General features: G+C 53.7%; 1 protein-coding gene across 6 annotated transcripts; it reads left to right on the forward strand.

The window, feature by feature from the left end:
• Window positions 1–800: 800 nt before the first annotated feature.
• Window positions 801–14,490, forward strand: TFAP2C (transcription factor AP-2 gamma). 6 transcript variants are annotated; one of them, XM_073793118.1, is made up of 7 exons: window positions 801–836; window positions 6,751–7,236; window positions 7,340–7,391; window positions 8,617–8,833; window positions 9,420–9,538; window positions 11,476–11,620; window positions 12,951–14,490. In XM_073793118.1, the coding sequence occupies exons 1-7, from the start codon at window positions 816–818 to the stop codon at window positions 13,234–13,236; spliced, it is 1,326 nt and encodes a 441-aa protein (XP_073649219.1). In that variant the 5' UTR covers window positions 801–815; the 3' UTR covers window positions 13,237–14,490. The 6 variants fall into 6 exon arrangements, with proteins under 6 accessions (XP_073649219.1, XP_033696511.1, XP_033696515.1 ...); XM_033840620.2 differs by lacking the exon at window positions 801–836 and adding an exon at window positions 1,363–1,600; XM_033840624.1 differs by lacking the exon at window positions 801–836 and adding an exon at window positions 3,821–5,170.
• Window positions 14,491–14,806: the final 316 nt, after the last annotated feature.

Genomic DNA, 14,806 nt, shown 5'->3' on the forward strand with positions numbered 1-14,806 from the left:
GAAGGGCAGCTTCTGTACAAAGCTAATTTCTCCTCCTGGTGACCTGGGTGGTCACAGTGGGTCCCCTGTGGTACGGTCAACAAATGGCATTTATTCTTGTGTTTACAGTCTTCCTTAAGACTGCATTTTACTGGGCTCTCAGCTCTGTGTGTGTGTGTGTGTGTGTGTGTGTGTGTTTCCTTTCTTTTTTTAAGTCACCTAGGCCCTTTGCCTCTTTCCTTCAGGCAAAGAGCATGTGATGAGCAAGGTGTAGACAAGTCTCTCTGGCACTTAAGGAAGACCCCAAACCCACCCACCTCCTTCTCCTCCAAGGAATTCAGTGCCCCTGGTTCCATTTTAGCTGGACCTGGAAACCTGCGAGGTGCCTGGAGGCAGATCAAAGCCAGAAACGAGGGCGGGGAATTCACGGAAATGTTAATAGATCTGGCTGTGGAGACAGAACACATTTAAAATGTCCTCTGCCTGCAAGACGTAGAATACATTTAAAATAGTTTTGTGATGGAAGGAGCCCTACCTACTGCTGGTTATAAACAGATGTAAAGATCAGTCAAAAGACCGGGAAGACCCTTTTCAATTGGCGAGTTTACAGTTTCCAAGGGGAGGAGGGCAGGGGAGGAGTAACCAGGACCTTCAGGTGTGTCTTCCAATCGCGATAGCCCGTTTTGGCTGTGAATTGTACCCCCCCATCCCCCTTCCGTTAATTAAATAAACGCTCGGAGCACTTTACAGCACACGACGCGGCCCTTGGGGACCTGTTCCTGCGTTGCTCCCATTCTTGAAAACCTCAACTCACAGAGGGTTGAAGAGCTGGCAACATGAATTTCCAGTTCCTAAAGGTGAGAAGAGAGGTGTTGGGTGGAGGACAGATCCGAGGACCGGCAGGGAAAGAGAGGGGTGCTGGCGGCCTGGCTGCCGGAGGGCGTGTGTGCCCGCTGCGTGGGATGGGCGCCGCTGCGGGGTGCACGGTGGCCCCTGGACGCTGCGCACTTCTGGCGCAGGAAGCCGAGTCCGCGCCGCTGGGCGCCTGGCCACAGTGGGCCTCCTCGCCTGGCGGCGACCAGATAAATAGGTGAAGGCCTGCGGGCTTAGCTGGCCTGGAGGTGCCTGGTGTTCTAGGACGCCGAGCCGCGAAGGCCTCCGGGGACACTGGGCTCGCGCCTTGGCCCTCCTGCCTGCGCTCGGAGCGGTTAGGCTGCACCCGGATGGGCCCAGGGATGTTAGTGGGTGGAGAGGTGACAGGCATTCTGAGGGCGGGGGTCCCCCGGGGCAGGGAGGCGAGAGCCGGCTTGTCTCTAATAGGTGCCCGAGAGCCGCTAGGAAGGTGGCCTTGAAGAACAGGCAGGCTGGTGGCTTTGAGGTAGTTGGACGACTGAAAATTCGCCTGCTGACAAGTGGGGCGATGGTCGTCAAGTTAGAGACTCTACCACGACCGCTGCGCTCGGCGAGCGCTCCGCAAATGAGAGCCTCTCCGAAGCTTGGGTCCTACAGGCTCCCCCAGCTCCACGCTTCGCGTTTTCTGGTTTGCGAGGATGCTTGCAAAGGAAGAGCTAAAGGCTGCGAAACCCCTTTGAGGACCCGGCCTGGCGCGGAGCGCTTACAAGTGAGCAGTAGAAAGAGTTGGGCTGGACCCTGGGCTAAGACGAGAAGCATCTGTGCGTGTGTGTAGCCGCTAATTTGAGCATCAGGAAAAACAAACTGCTATTTTGATATTATTGCTGCTATTTTGGAGTGACTGAATTATTTAATACATGTGGCGCCCCGGACGTGCACCTCAGTGGGCTTAGACAGTTCGGATGCTCTTGGACGCCAAGTGTCCGTTCAGTGGGTGCCGGTGCTGCGAGGGAGGGCGTGGGCTAGCGCGTGAATGGGCGCCCTCCCGGACTGCTGCAGGCCCCGGCTTTTCGGCTCTGCTTCGCCGGGCCCCGCCTCTTAACTGCGGTCCCAGCCGGAGCCCAAGCTGTTCCGCGGGGCGACACAGACACCTCGTTTGGTGCACGGCGCCCGCGAGGGCGCTTCGGAGCCTCCACCTGCCGCTCGGACGCCCCCTCCCCGGGACGGGAAGCTGAGTCACAGGCCTGCTCCAGTCCAGCTCTACCCGCCCTGCCGCCCGGGTCTGGGAGCCTTGTTTCCAGAGGCAGCTGCCCGCGCATCTTTGGAGGTGGCGCACTGTTGTAGCGCTGCTGTCCTCGCAGACGCCTTGTCGCCTCCGGTCTCTGGTTTCTAGCGCCATCCGAGCGGGCTGGGGGCCGGGGTCCAGGGTTTCAAGCGTGTGGGTTGAGTGCAGGCTCCCTAGGGGGCGACAGAGGGAAGCCGCTGACAACCGTCCAGCCCCATACCCTTGATTGTGCGAGGTGAGCGGCGAGGCTGCTCCCCGGGATCCCCACGTTCTGTTTACACTTGGCGTCTGCGAAGCCGCGGAGGGTCGGAGGGGGCATCCTTCCCAGGCCGTGGCTGCCTAAGGGCGCGGCCACGCAGTCATGCGTCTTCGCGCGGCGAGGGGTGGGGGCCTTGGGGGAGGTCTGTCTTGAGTGTGGGAGCCATCGGCTCTCTGCTCTCGCTCTCGGCTCAGAGCAGAAAAGTTGAGCTCAAGGAAGGGCTGAGATTTCCGGCATCCGGACCAGGGCGCGCGCGTGCCTGGGTTCCGTCCCTGAAGCAGAAGCTGTGCGTGTTTGGGTGGAGTCGGCCTGGCCGGGAAGGTTGAGGATTCGTTTGTGCCGCCTTCCCCATCCAGGGCACAGAAGTTGCGCTCTAGCTTGAGCGCGTGTCCCTTGGAGGGGGGCAGCGTCCAGGTCCAGGGCGCTGGCTTGGGAATGAATGGCCTTTGCCGAGCGGTTCCGAAACCTCTGTGCCCTTGGGGCTCCCTAAACGGAGGTGCGCAAACCCTCGGGGCTCATCGGCTCCCTTTGCCTCCGCCATAGAGGCCCCGGGGCTGCGAGGGATTTCCGTCCCTCCGGGTGGCTTTGGCGAGCGCTGCTGAGGAAAGGAAGGGCAGCCAGGACCTGGGGCGGGGGGTTGGTGCCTTGTTGCCCAGCCTTGGACCCAACATGCCCGGCGGTAAAGTTGCAGGCGTGGACGAGACAAGTTGTTCAAGCTGCATCCCCGGCCGGGTCTTGGAGTCAAAGCCGGGGCTAGAAGGCCCAGCGTGGAGGAGAGCTCCTGCGTCACTGGTCTGGATGTCTGGGGCGCCCAGAGGCTCAGCAGCCTCCCTCGAAAGTACCTGGGACCCCAATCTTCCACGCCCAGGGCGCCAGCATGCCTACCGCACCGGGTCCGATACCTGCCCTGAGCAGGTGCCCCCTGCCCCCACTCCCGAGTACCAGGAGCGCTGCTTCTGCGGTTTTCTCTTTTACCCCCCGTCCCCCCCCCCACGGTGTCTTGAAAGCTAGGTGTCAGGGGTCATGTGTGCACTGTCTTTGTACGTATCCTAGTGCAGAGCCCGCAGACAAGCCTGAAAAGCCCCCAGTGGTTTCGTCTCCAGGTTTTGTTCTCAAAACTGGTCGGAATATCACCTGGAATCTGTCTACTCTCTGGGGCGAGGAAGAACCTTTCGCTTGGAAGACGCCTATTTTTATTTTGGTTAATTTATTTTAGGCCCATCTCGGTTTAAAGAAATGCTAAAGTTCAAACAAACCCTAGCGGGAGTAGGGAAGCAGTGGGTGCATTCGTTCTGTGAATTGGGAACAGCGTCCACTCCACAGGCCCGGGGCAGTAAACTGATAGGTATTGATTATTGCAAAATCGGATTCGGAATCAAATCGAAAGATTCCTTCTCTGATTGCCTGAGAATGTTTAAATTCAGCTCCCGAGAATTGGCGACTTTCCCCCTGAAGCAAAAAAAAAAAAAGGTTAATTACAATAATTGGGCCAATGGATTTCGTTTCTTTAAAATGTTTCAGCATTGCGCTTTGCTTTCAAGGTTGGGGGGCAAATGCATATTGGGGGGAGAGGCAACGTTTATGTGGAAGGAAGTTTCGTTTTCTGCCTGTATCTGCGGACCCCGGGTGCTCACCTCTCCAGCGGGGGTCCCTCCACGGCCCCTCCTCCTCCCCCCACCTCCTCCCTCGTCCCCGCCTGTGACGCTAGGGTTGCATTCAGCCCCGCACCTCTTTTCAAGGTTGAGTTGAGGCTTTGAGTGCCTGGCCCGTCGGAGGAAGCTGCCGAGCCGGCGCCGGGCAGGGCAGGGCCGGGCGAGGGTAGGCGGGTGCCCCCCACCCGCCTCCCGGCCGCAGCCCAGCCTTGGAGATGGAGCTTCGGGCGATGGCGGCGAAACGCCGTTGTCCGACACTTCGGGGCCGGTGGAGCGGCCCGCCCGCTCGGTGGCGCTTGGGGCCGACTCCCCAGAAGGCCTTCCCACCCCCGCCCCCTCGGAGGACCCCGAGCGCACTGTGCCCACGCCGTGCGGGGGAGGGCGTCGTCCCTCGGAGGGACTGGGACTCCAGCTGCCTGATTCCAGTTTAAATCTCCTTGGAGCGGGTGTTTGGGACGTTTTAGGAGATAGGGAGATCTCAGCTGTTGAGACGTCTTTTGGAGGGTGGGGGAAGCCGCTGTCGGTGAAAGAGGGGGGGCTCTTGGGTTCGGATCCCGGTCCCCAGCTCTGCCGACCTCAGGTGTGTGCTTGGTGAGGGTGACTGATGGATGGCGTGATGGGGGACGCTGGCCTCTTAGGTTTGCGGCTGTCAGCGAGGTGCGGCCCATCCGAATCCTCTCCTAAGCCCCCCGAGGCGTGGGTCTCCGCGCGGCGCCGGGCCAGGATGAGGGGCGGAGCTAGGCTGGGACTGGCTGGGGGCCGCCCCGCCCGGCGCCGGGGCCTTCGCGCCGGCCCCCGGGGAGGAGTTATGATAATTTCTTCTCATTAAGGCGCCCGGATCCCCCGGCTATCGCCTGGACACACACTGCGGGCGCGGCTTCCCCGGTCCCCGGCCGCGGCCTCTACACCCGCGGCGGCACCATCTACAATCGCGGAGCCGCCGATGCGCGTCCAGTGACCGGGACGGCTAGGCCCGCGCGCGGCGGGGGCAGCGGCAGACGTCTGGCCACCGTGACCCCAATTTTGGATTTACCGCTCGGGGGGTGGGGGGAACCTGGATTTAACTGGCGACTGTTTTGGGGGACGCCGGACGCCATGTTGTGGAAAATAACCGATAATGTCAAGTATGAAGAGGACTGCGAGGTGAGCTGGGCACAAGGGCGCAGCCTGGCCCCGCCCGAGTACAGTCCCGGAGGCGCGGGCCACTGGATCGAGGTCGGGGGCGAGGGCGCAGGAGCAGCGAACAGGCACCCACCGCTCGCCCTTCGATGGGACAGGGTCCACTTTTCCGGACATTCCCTAGTGCGTTTCTCCGGGGTCCCCTTCCTGAATCAGGCCTTTACCTAAATATCCAGTCTCGGGAATGGGGCCTGGAAAGAGCGTAGCAGATCCCACCCACAAAGCTTACCGGCCGGTTTCTTGCGAAGCAAAACAGCCCTTTTCCCCGATTTCTTGGAAGAGCGCTGGGCCTGCAACTTTTAGAGGTGGCTTTTACGCACGAAACCTCCGTCCCAAGGAGTCAGACGAGGTGACCTGCCGGCGACACCTTTGCGGAGTCTCCTCCGAGGCGGGCTTGTCACCTGCCCCGCTACCTCCTTGGGGAAACAAGAAAACAACCGAAGTTTGGCTTTCCAGAGAAGGGGGGGCCGGGGGGGGCGCTGAGGCCAGATGAGGCCGTAAGCGCTCGGGAGTGCTCCAGCCTGTCGGACAGGTTGAGCTAGAGTTTCGGAGAGTGGGAGGGAGGGAGGCGGCGAGCGGAAAGAGGAAGAAGACGCAGGCGGCGCGAGGCGTGAGCCTGGGCCCCGGGAGAGGGGAGCGGTGGCGGCGGGGACGCGGGAGAGCCGTGCGCCCGCGGGACCTAGAGGGGCTGCCCCTGTTTGCAGGCCCGGGCACTTCAGCTAGGGGGCGACGGTGTCATAGCTCTCCTGGTTCCCCGCCACCCCTGTGACCCCGGGAACACATGGCGACACGTTCTTTGAGAATTAAGTCGGACAGCCGTGGGGCGAGGGAACGTGCCCAGGCAAGGTTGCCCAATTTTCGGGGTCCTTCGTTCTCCGTGCCCGACTTATGGGGAGACTGACGGTGGCTGGGCAGGACGGCGTTACTTGGTCGGGACACAGCTAGCAGGGAGCGCACCCCTGGCTGCGGCGGGCTCCTCCCTGAGTCCCTTGGGCGGCGCTGGGTGGCTGCCCCCGCTAGGGAGGGTCTCTCGCCCGGAGGTCTTTGTCCTGAGGGCGTGGAAGGGAGGGTCCCTGGGGCGGGGAAACGGCGCACTTCCTGCGCGGCGCGCATTATTCGCGCCCACCGCTACCCCAATTTGGGCCGACGACGCCAGCATGTGCGGGCTCGTGAGCGACCGCGCTCTGCGCTGCCTGCAGGCTTTCTCCCCGGACCCCTGCCCCAGCTTCTTCCGGCCCAAGGCCTGGCATTCGGATTTGGAGCCGCAGAATACCTCGGGCGTCAGACCTTCGCCGCGGGGCCCGGAGGGCACGTTCCTCCAGGTCTTTCTCCAGTTTCCCCTTCCTCTGCGGACTAGCGGTTGACAACGAAACCCCCGGGGCACGTTGCTCCCCGGGGCCTTTTGGCCCGAGGGCAGGCCCCGCGGGGGTCGGTCCGGGCTGGTGCGGTGGGCCCCCGGGGGTCACAAGGCTCAGCGCGGTGGCCGCGGGCCGTGCGCAGTAGCGGGGTTTCGTACTAACCGGGTCTCCGTTTCTGTGCCCCAGGATCGCCACGACGCGAGCAGCAATGGGAACCCCCGCCTGCCTCACCTCTCCTCCGCCGGGCAGCATCTCTACAGCCCCGCGCCGCCCCTCTCCCATGCTGGAGTCGCCGAATACCAGCCACCACCCTACTTTCCGCCTCCCTACCAGCAGCTGGCTTACTCGCAGGCAGCCGACCCCTACTCGCATCTGGGAGAAGCGTACGCCGCCGCCATCAACCCCCTGCACCAGCCGGCGCCCACCGGCAGCCAGCAGCAGGCCTGGCCGGGCCGCCAGAGCCAGGAGGGGGCTGGGCTGCCCTCGCACCACGCGCGCCCGGCCGGCTTGTTGCCCCACCTCTCCGGGCTGGACGGCGGCGCCGTGAGCGCCCGCAGGGACGCCTACCGCCGCTCGGACCTGCTGCTGCCCCACTCGCACGCTCTGGACGCCGCGGGCCTGGCCGAGAACCTGGGGCTCCACGACATGGCGCACCAGATGGAGGAGGTGCAGGTGAGCGCCTCGGCCCTGCCCGGACCCGTTCGCCCCACTGCCTCTCTCCTACCCCGTCCAGGCTCCCCCGAACTTAAAGGAAACTTTGTCATTTCTCCCCCAGAATGTCGACGACCAGCACCTACTTCTGCATGATCAGACGGTTATTCGCAAAGGTACGGAGTGAGCACGAGTTCTTTTCTTCCTCTGGCATCACACACCCTGTAGTGGTTCTTAGCGGCAACTGGGAAGTTATTAACTTATTGGTGAGGTAGGGCTTTTGGTATCCGATTTGGGACATTTGTGGTGGAAGGGAGTGACAGGGACTCGAGGCAGATAGGTTTTAGGAGTGAGAAGACGGGGCATTTCTTTAAGATCTAAATGGAAAAGGATGCTCTCAGGAGCTGCCCCTCAATCTCCGGATTTGTTACTCCATAGTTTTCCCTTGGTGGGTGTTGCTTCTTGAATTTGAGAGTGTTTTTACAATGCTCCAGGAAAGAATCCCAGAGTGAGTTAAGGCTGTGACTTAATTTGGAAAACAAGTCACCACATATACCCTTAGTGGAGTGATTGGTTCTGTGACAATTTTAATTGTTGAACGGGTTGATGTGATTTTATTTCTGATTTCAAATATGCACAGGGGTAAGGAGCCTTAATTCTGACCTGCAAAAAGAAGGTGGGACACAGTTTGGTGTACAAAACAGACAGCCCTGAAAGCATCAGGCTGGGTGATCTGTCGGGTTCATGCAGGGATGAGGGGGGCGGGGGTTTGGAAAATTGGATTACTTGGGCGACTGAGTGGCTCATGAAATTAAGTTACGTACTGCCAGGATTCCCAGTTTAGCTCTGTTGGGAAATGGGGTCATCCTAAATGAAATGTAGCTATGGTCTGTTACTTGAGGTTAAACTGTTTGAAATCAACTGAGGAAAAATGAGTTTGGGGGGAAAAAAGAAAAAAGAAAGAAAACCTCAGAAAATAAACTGAATTTCCCAGTAAACTTAGAACAGGTGTGTTTGTATTTTAAAATTTACTGTGATCAGTTGCACTGAAAGATTTTGCCAGATGATTATGTCCTGTGATTTTGGATATTCGTTGAGTGAGGGGGAAAAAAGAAATCTTCATTTATTTAGTTATGAAGTAGTCTTTTGAAAACAAACGTTCTAACGAAACAGATTTTAACAGTGGTCAGAAAATGCAAACCCTCCACGCGTGGGATCTTGACTAATTAACTTCCCAAGGTGTTAAATTGTGAAATTCAGATTCGATTATCTTTGAAGAATATGGCTTTAAAAAAATCTGCTTGCAATTTATAGTCCAACATGCAGTTAGTTGTTCAAAGAGCTCTTTCAGCTTTGGTTAGTGGTTTGCTTGGGAACGCCACTTCTGATCTTCACTCACAGGTCCTATTTCAATGACGAAGAACCCCTTGAGTCTCCCTTGTCAGAAGGAGCTGGTGGAGGCTGTGATGAATCCCAGCGAGGTCTTCTGCTCGGTCCCTGGAAGATTGTCCCTCCTCAGCTCTACATCTAAGTACAAAGTGACAGTTGCCGAAGTCCAGAGGCGACTGTCCCCGCCTGAGTGCTTAAATGCTTCATTACTGGGAGGTGTCCTCAGAAGGTACATGGGGACACGTTCTGGGCATGGCGGTTGAATGGTTGGGGATGAATAACAGAAAAGGACCAGGGAGATAGTTTTAACATTTATGGAACTTTGGTACCTAACGCTGAATTCTCATTGGCTCAGGGAGTTTTAGTACACATCTTCTCTTTTAGAACGTGCCAGATGTAGAAGGAAGTGTTAAAACAGCGCTAACAAATTCTCATTTGGTTAGAATTTGATTCCTTGTATGAGTGGTAGCATCTGTATTCAGAGTAGAGGAGCTCCATGGGTCTGGTTCCCCCAGGGAGTTGTTTTTTTGGGGGCTGCTGCAGTTTCTACAAGTGAAAATTTGTCTGCTCTGTGCAACTTGCAATGTTCTGTGATTAAAAAAAAATAATGTTGGCGATGCTGAGAAAGATTTTTGAATTTTACAGGGATTAACTAATAAATTAAGGATTCCCTGTATCACTTGATTATGAGCCATGTAATGTAGGTTGTTTCTGACAGATTTCTGTTTTGTAAGCAGCATGTTAGGCATTTAGAATTTTAAAGGGGTTTCTTGAGAAAAGAATTTTTTATTTTATTTTATTATTATTTTGCTCAGAGCCAAATCTAAAAATGGTGGCCGATCCTTGCGGGAGAAGTTGGACAAGATTGGGTTGAATCTTCCAGCGGGGAGACGGAAAGCTGCCCACGTCACCCTCCTGACATCTTTAGTAGAAGGTCAGTGGAGTTGTGTTTTTGTTTTGCGGTGTTTTTAGTTAGTGCTTTGTTGAGTCTTTAATATTTCTCTAAAGAAAAGGTTAGGGATTTCCTGGCGATCCAGTGGTTGAGACTTCGCCTTCCAATGCAGGGGGCGTGGGTTCGACCCCTGATCGGGGAGCTAAGATCCCACATGCGGTAGGGTGCGGCACCCGCCCCCCCCCCCCCGCAAAAAAAAGGTATAAGAAAAGGTTAAAAACAACTCTTAGTCACAAAAGAGAGATGCAAGCGATTTTGCCATGCGTTCATTACAATGAATCACAGTCATTTAATCAAATAAGTTAACATTTAACGATGTGTCTGCTGAAGTATTCTGTTCTGGGTCTCCCAGAAAATCATTGTTAAAAAGAAACGGGTTTTCCTAAGACATCACATTATCAGATGAACCAGTTTTTGAAGGATGCAATCGATCATTTGGTACACCTTTTTTTAAAACTGGTTACTGGTGGGCAGCAGGACCGTTTCTAGTTTTTGTAGCTGTGGCATATTGGGACTGTGGTCAGTGAAGAGAAAAGCCCTTGTATACAATGAGACTAGCCCAATTCACAGTTCCTTTGTTCATTTTCCCCATCAAAAAAAAAAAATAATGGGGCCCACAGATGAGCCCCTCTCCCCAGTCCTAAGATAGTTAGGATGTGACATTTCAGTTTCTTGAATGGACCTGCGCCCCGAACCTGGAAAGTAGCCAAGAATGCAATACGGCCTTTTACAAAGTGGGCAAGGGAAAAGTGAAATAATTATTTTTCAAAACAAAACAAGCTCGTTGTTACTGCGCACAGGAAAATGAGTTGATGAACACGGAGGGGCTTATCCGTAAGCCTGGAGCGGCCGCCAGCACCTCGCCCAATCAGCAGGGCGCTGGGCCCCGGCTCGGGGGCCGGGGGAGCCAATGAGGGGTGGTCTCCTGGTAGTCAGGCAATCTTTTGAACACTTTCTTTCCCTGGTCTAAATGGCGCGACCGCGCTGCTAAAAGAGACTTGGCAGGGCCCTGCTCTACCTTTTTACGAGTGTCTTTGGAGGTCAGGGCAAGGAGAAAGGAGCTGCCTGTTCCGATGCTGTTGGGGACCAGCTGTCCTGCATGGAGAATGGTGGATTCCGCGCGCGTGGAGCATAAATGCGGCTCCCCTAGGTTTCCTTACCGGCCAGGCAGGGGTGCTTGAATGAGAAAGCGTGTGCCTGAACAATGGTTCTCAGATGTTGATTTAGTGAGTCGGGGGAGGGAAGTGGGGATGGTGGGTGAGGTCCACCATCTGGGTTTGTAAAGCTCTAGCAGCCCCAAATCTTGGAACCAGAAAGAACCCAGCGCCTCGGGTGGGAAATGACACCCTCCCCTCGTTTTCCTCGCTCTGTGCCCCCCAATACCTGAGACGAGAGGGTAGGTAGGGCTCCTAACATTTCCGGTAGGAAACACTCCTGCTTCTCTTTCTTAAAGCAACATTCTAGAGACTTACCTCCACCAGTAATGGGGCGCTCTCATTTAGAAACAAAGTTCCGTGTCAAAGACTTTTGTCCCAGTTTCATAAAGAAAAGTGACAGTTCGCTTCTTTGTCAGTCATGCTCACTCCCCCTAAGTTTTCCGACTTCTGCACTACCAACGGATGCTAGATGCTGTTTTAGCAGCGAGAGGAGCATCTGCTCAGCTTGGGCAGAGGACTGGGGTAACATCGTTTAAGTACAGTTAAAATTTTCAGACTTTTTTTTTTTTCTTACATTGTATGATTTCACCCTAGGGAGGTTCTGCTTACTGGCTGGATCGTTGTCCCCTTGTGTGATTGCATTTTAGAATGCAAAATGACTGCTTAGACCAATACCGATAGTGCTGGAAAAAGAGGGAAGGGACAGTTTGCCTTGGGGACCACAGTGGCCCTAAAGTCTGTTGCCATTGCCGATTATTCTAGGTGAGGCTGTTCATTTGGCTCGGGACTTTGCCTATGTCTGTGAAGCAGAATTTCCTAGTAAATCCGTGGCCGAGTATTTAACCAGACCTCATCTCGGAGGACGCAATGAGATGGCAACTAGGAAGAATATGCTGCTGGCGGCACAGTAAGTATCCAGGCTTGAGAATTTGATGCCCCGATGCCCTGACCTTGCAGCTGAGGGGCCAGCACAGTCCCTGGTGCTCAAGAACGAAAGGCTCCTTAAGTAAGTCAGGGTGTTGAGCAAGAGGCAATGGCAAGGAGCATCTTTGACAGAGTCAAATTAGAGTAACTTTCTGTAGCATTTAAAAGAATTAGAGCAGTGAGTGTATTGCTCAGAATGAGTGTTTTTGAGCCATTTAGTTATTCAGCTCAAACTAGTTAAGCTACTCTTTCATTATCTTATTTGCATGTCTTACAAAAATGTGTTGAAGACAATTTATTTTATCACATCCAGTCAAGATCCTGCGCCTTCTGCCTCCTGATAACAAGATGTTTTTGATTTTTAAAATGTAATGATCGGGTTGTGTGTGTAGGAGACGAGGGCAAATGAAATGTCTCAAAACGACTTAATGCAGCTGAGGGATTTCTCACAGAAACCAAGAGTAAATGGATTTTAAAATCATGGTAAATGAAGCAGAACTAGTCAAGTGGGAAATAGGGCAAAAGCGAGCAGTGAACCAGCCTGTATCGAAAGAGTGAGTTTCAGGGAAATGAATTCAGGGATCTTGACAGAATTGGTTTAAGGAACCAATCTGCATCAAGTAAAGCTAGCCCTTACTCTCCTAGGCTGGAATTCTGACTCCACCTCTTACCAGTCCTGGTGACCTTGGCCAGTTGATTCTGGCATTAATCCTTTTATCTTCTCTAATTGCAGTGAGGATTAAATAAGATAGTACTTAAAAGAGTTTAGTTCAGGGCTTCCCTGGGGGCGCAGTGGCCAAGAATCCGCCTGCCAATGCAGGGGACACGGGTTCGAGCCCTGGCCCGGGAAGATCCCACGTGCCGCGGAGCAACTAAGCCCGTGTACCACAACTACTGAGCCTGCGCTCTAGAGCCCAAGAGCCACAATTACTGAAGCCCACGTGCCGCAACTACTGAAGCCCGCGTGCCGAGAGCCTGTGCTCCACAACAAGAGAAGCCACCGTGATGAGAGGCCCACGCACCGCAAAGAAGAGTAGCCCCCGCTCGCTGCAACTAGAAGAAAGCCCGCGCGCAGCAACGAAGACCCAAGACCCAACGAATACCCAAACATAAATAAAAAGAGTTTAGTTCAGGGCCCAGCACAGAACAGGTGCTAAGCGCGGCAGCTGCCTATTGCTATCAGTTTAAAATGTACTTCCTTGGCCAGCCCCAAATTCTCGTTGCCTCTAGGTGTCATCCCCACACTAGTTTGTGCTCTTTACCTGTCACGGCCTAGATTGAACTCAGTGGTGTGTGTTGACTGTCTTTCACAGGCAAGTGTGTAAAGAATTCACAGACCTTCTCAATCAAGACCGAACTCCCAATGGGAACAACCGGCCCACTCCGGTCCTGGAGACCAGCATTCAGAACTGCTTGTCTCATTTCAGCCTGATTACCCACGGGTTTGGCAGCCAGGCCATCTGTGCTGCTGTGTCTGCCATGCAGAACTACATAAAAGAAGCCCTGATGGTCATAGACAAATCCTACATGAACCCCGGAGACCAGAGTCCAGCCGATTCTAGCAAAACCCTGGAAAAGATGGAGAAGCACAGGAAGTAAAACAGAGGTGAACAAAGGGCCGAAGCGTCTGGAAGGAAAAGGACTCCAAAACCGGTCTTGACCAGGACAAACTGGGAACCCCGCTTGTCTGGGGGACAGAGTTTGTTATCCACCTTCCCACGAAAAGGGCCTCCGTGGGATTTCCAGATCTTCACGTGCCCTCCTGGATTCCTTAGTACTTAAGGAGTGCTGAAGTGTCTCCTAAGCTCTGGACGCGCTCTCGGGAGGTGACAAGTGCTGGTTCTTTACCCATTAAGCTGATACTTTAGTTTTTGGAACCCCATTCTTCCTTTCTCTGAAAGTGGTGCTACAAGTTTTGGAACCTTTTAAATAAATTCCCTGGGCTAACAAAAACCCCCACACACATAGCTGTTGAGATGTCAAATTGATGTGATTCAGATCCACTATAACTTTCAGTGTTAAGGTAAAAGTATTTATGTAGCCTCTTCCGTCTCACCCTACATAACCGCGGGAGGCAAGGATTCTGTCCGCTTAAGAACTGGTTAATAGGTTGGTATTTGACACACTTTAAATCCCTTGTTCACAGGGACCCTTCGGGTTTTACGAAACTTGTAGAAGCAAAGCCTGCTGATGATTTTATGTTTTTCTTTTTAAGAAAAAAACAAAACAAAACTTTGAAAGTTAACTCTTCAAATAGGAGGAGACTCTTTGAAAAGACATGTTCCTTTAAGGTACGGAAGCTTTATTTCGCGTATTTATTTCACATCTTGGTGTTTCGAGAAAACTTGAAAAGGGGTGGGCATGAAGCATTTTTTTTTGCTGTCTCTCATCCCAAGTCCCAGAGGAGAATTCTGTATTTTGAGAAGCTGCGTTGAGTGTACAGATTTTATTTATGCATAATTTAATGGGGTCTGTAAATACGGGTGCACTTCTTACGACTTTTTGAGAAATGGGATTCAACTTTAATATTAGCTTTTAAAGGTGACGGGGTAATCTAAGACACATCTTTAGGCTTTATTCATATGTACACAGGGTATTAAGAGTCAAGAGTATCGTGAGTGCTGTTCTCGACTCTGGAAGACTCTAATTTAATTGAAGCTTTCTGTTCACAAAGCAATAACTTTGTCTTATTCCTGTTGGGCTGACCCCCAAGATGAGTGTGAAGTACAGTGTGTGTGGGTGAAAACGGAGTTTTGGAATTGAGCTCCTTGCCTGTAAATGTTCCCTAAATAATTGTTATGTATATGAAACCTGTATAATAAAAAGAAAGTATTCTCAATAGAAGCTGTGAAAGTCTGGTTGTAACTTGATGTGTTTTTTTTAATCTTCTAAGAGGAGTGGAAGAATGGCAGAGCTGATTTCTGGGTTTTGGCTGTGGCTTAGTTAATGAGACGGAACAGGAAATCTCTGTGCCGAGGGGAATCTGGAGTTTCATTTTGTCTCTCTTGGAAGACTGCTCTGTTGCGCCACGTCTCGCACTCATCAGTGGTTCTCACGACTGTGTATGGTACCATCTTCCCCAACACAAGGGCTGTTGGGAGATGTGTGAGGGACGGTTGATGGACAACAAGAGAGGAATCCATAGTTTGGGAATCATGTCTCTTGCGTA

The sequence above is a fragment of the Tursiops truncatus genome, chromosome 15 (assembly GCF_011762595.2).
Source record: "Tursiops truncatus isolate mTurTru1 chromosome 15, mTurTru1.mat.Y, whole genome shotgun sequence".
NCBI lineage: Eukaryota > Metazoa > Chordata > Mammalia > Artiodactyla > Delphinidae > Tursiops > Tursiops truncatus.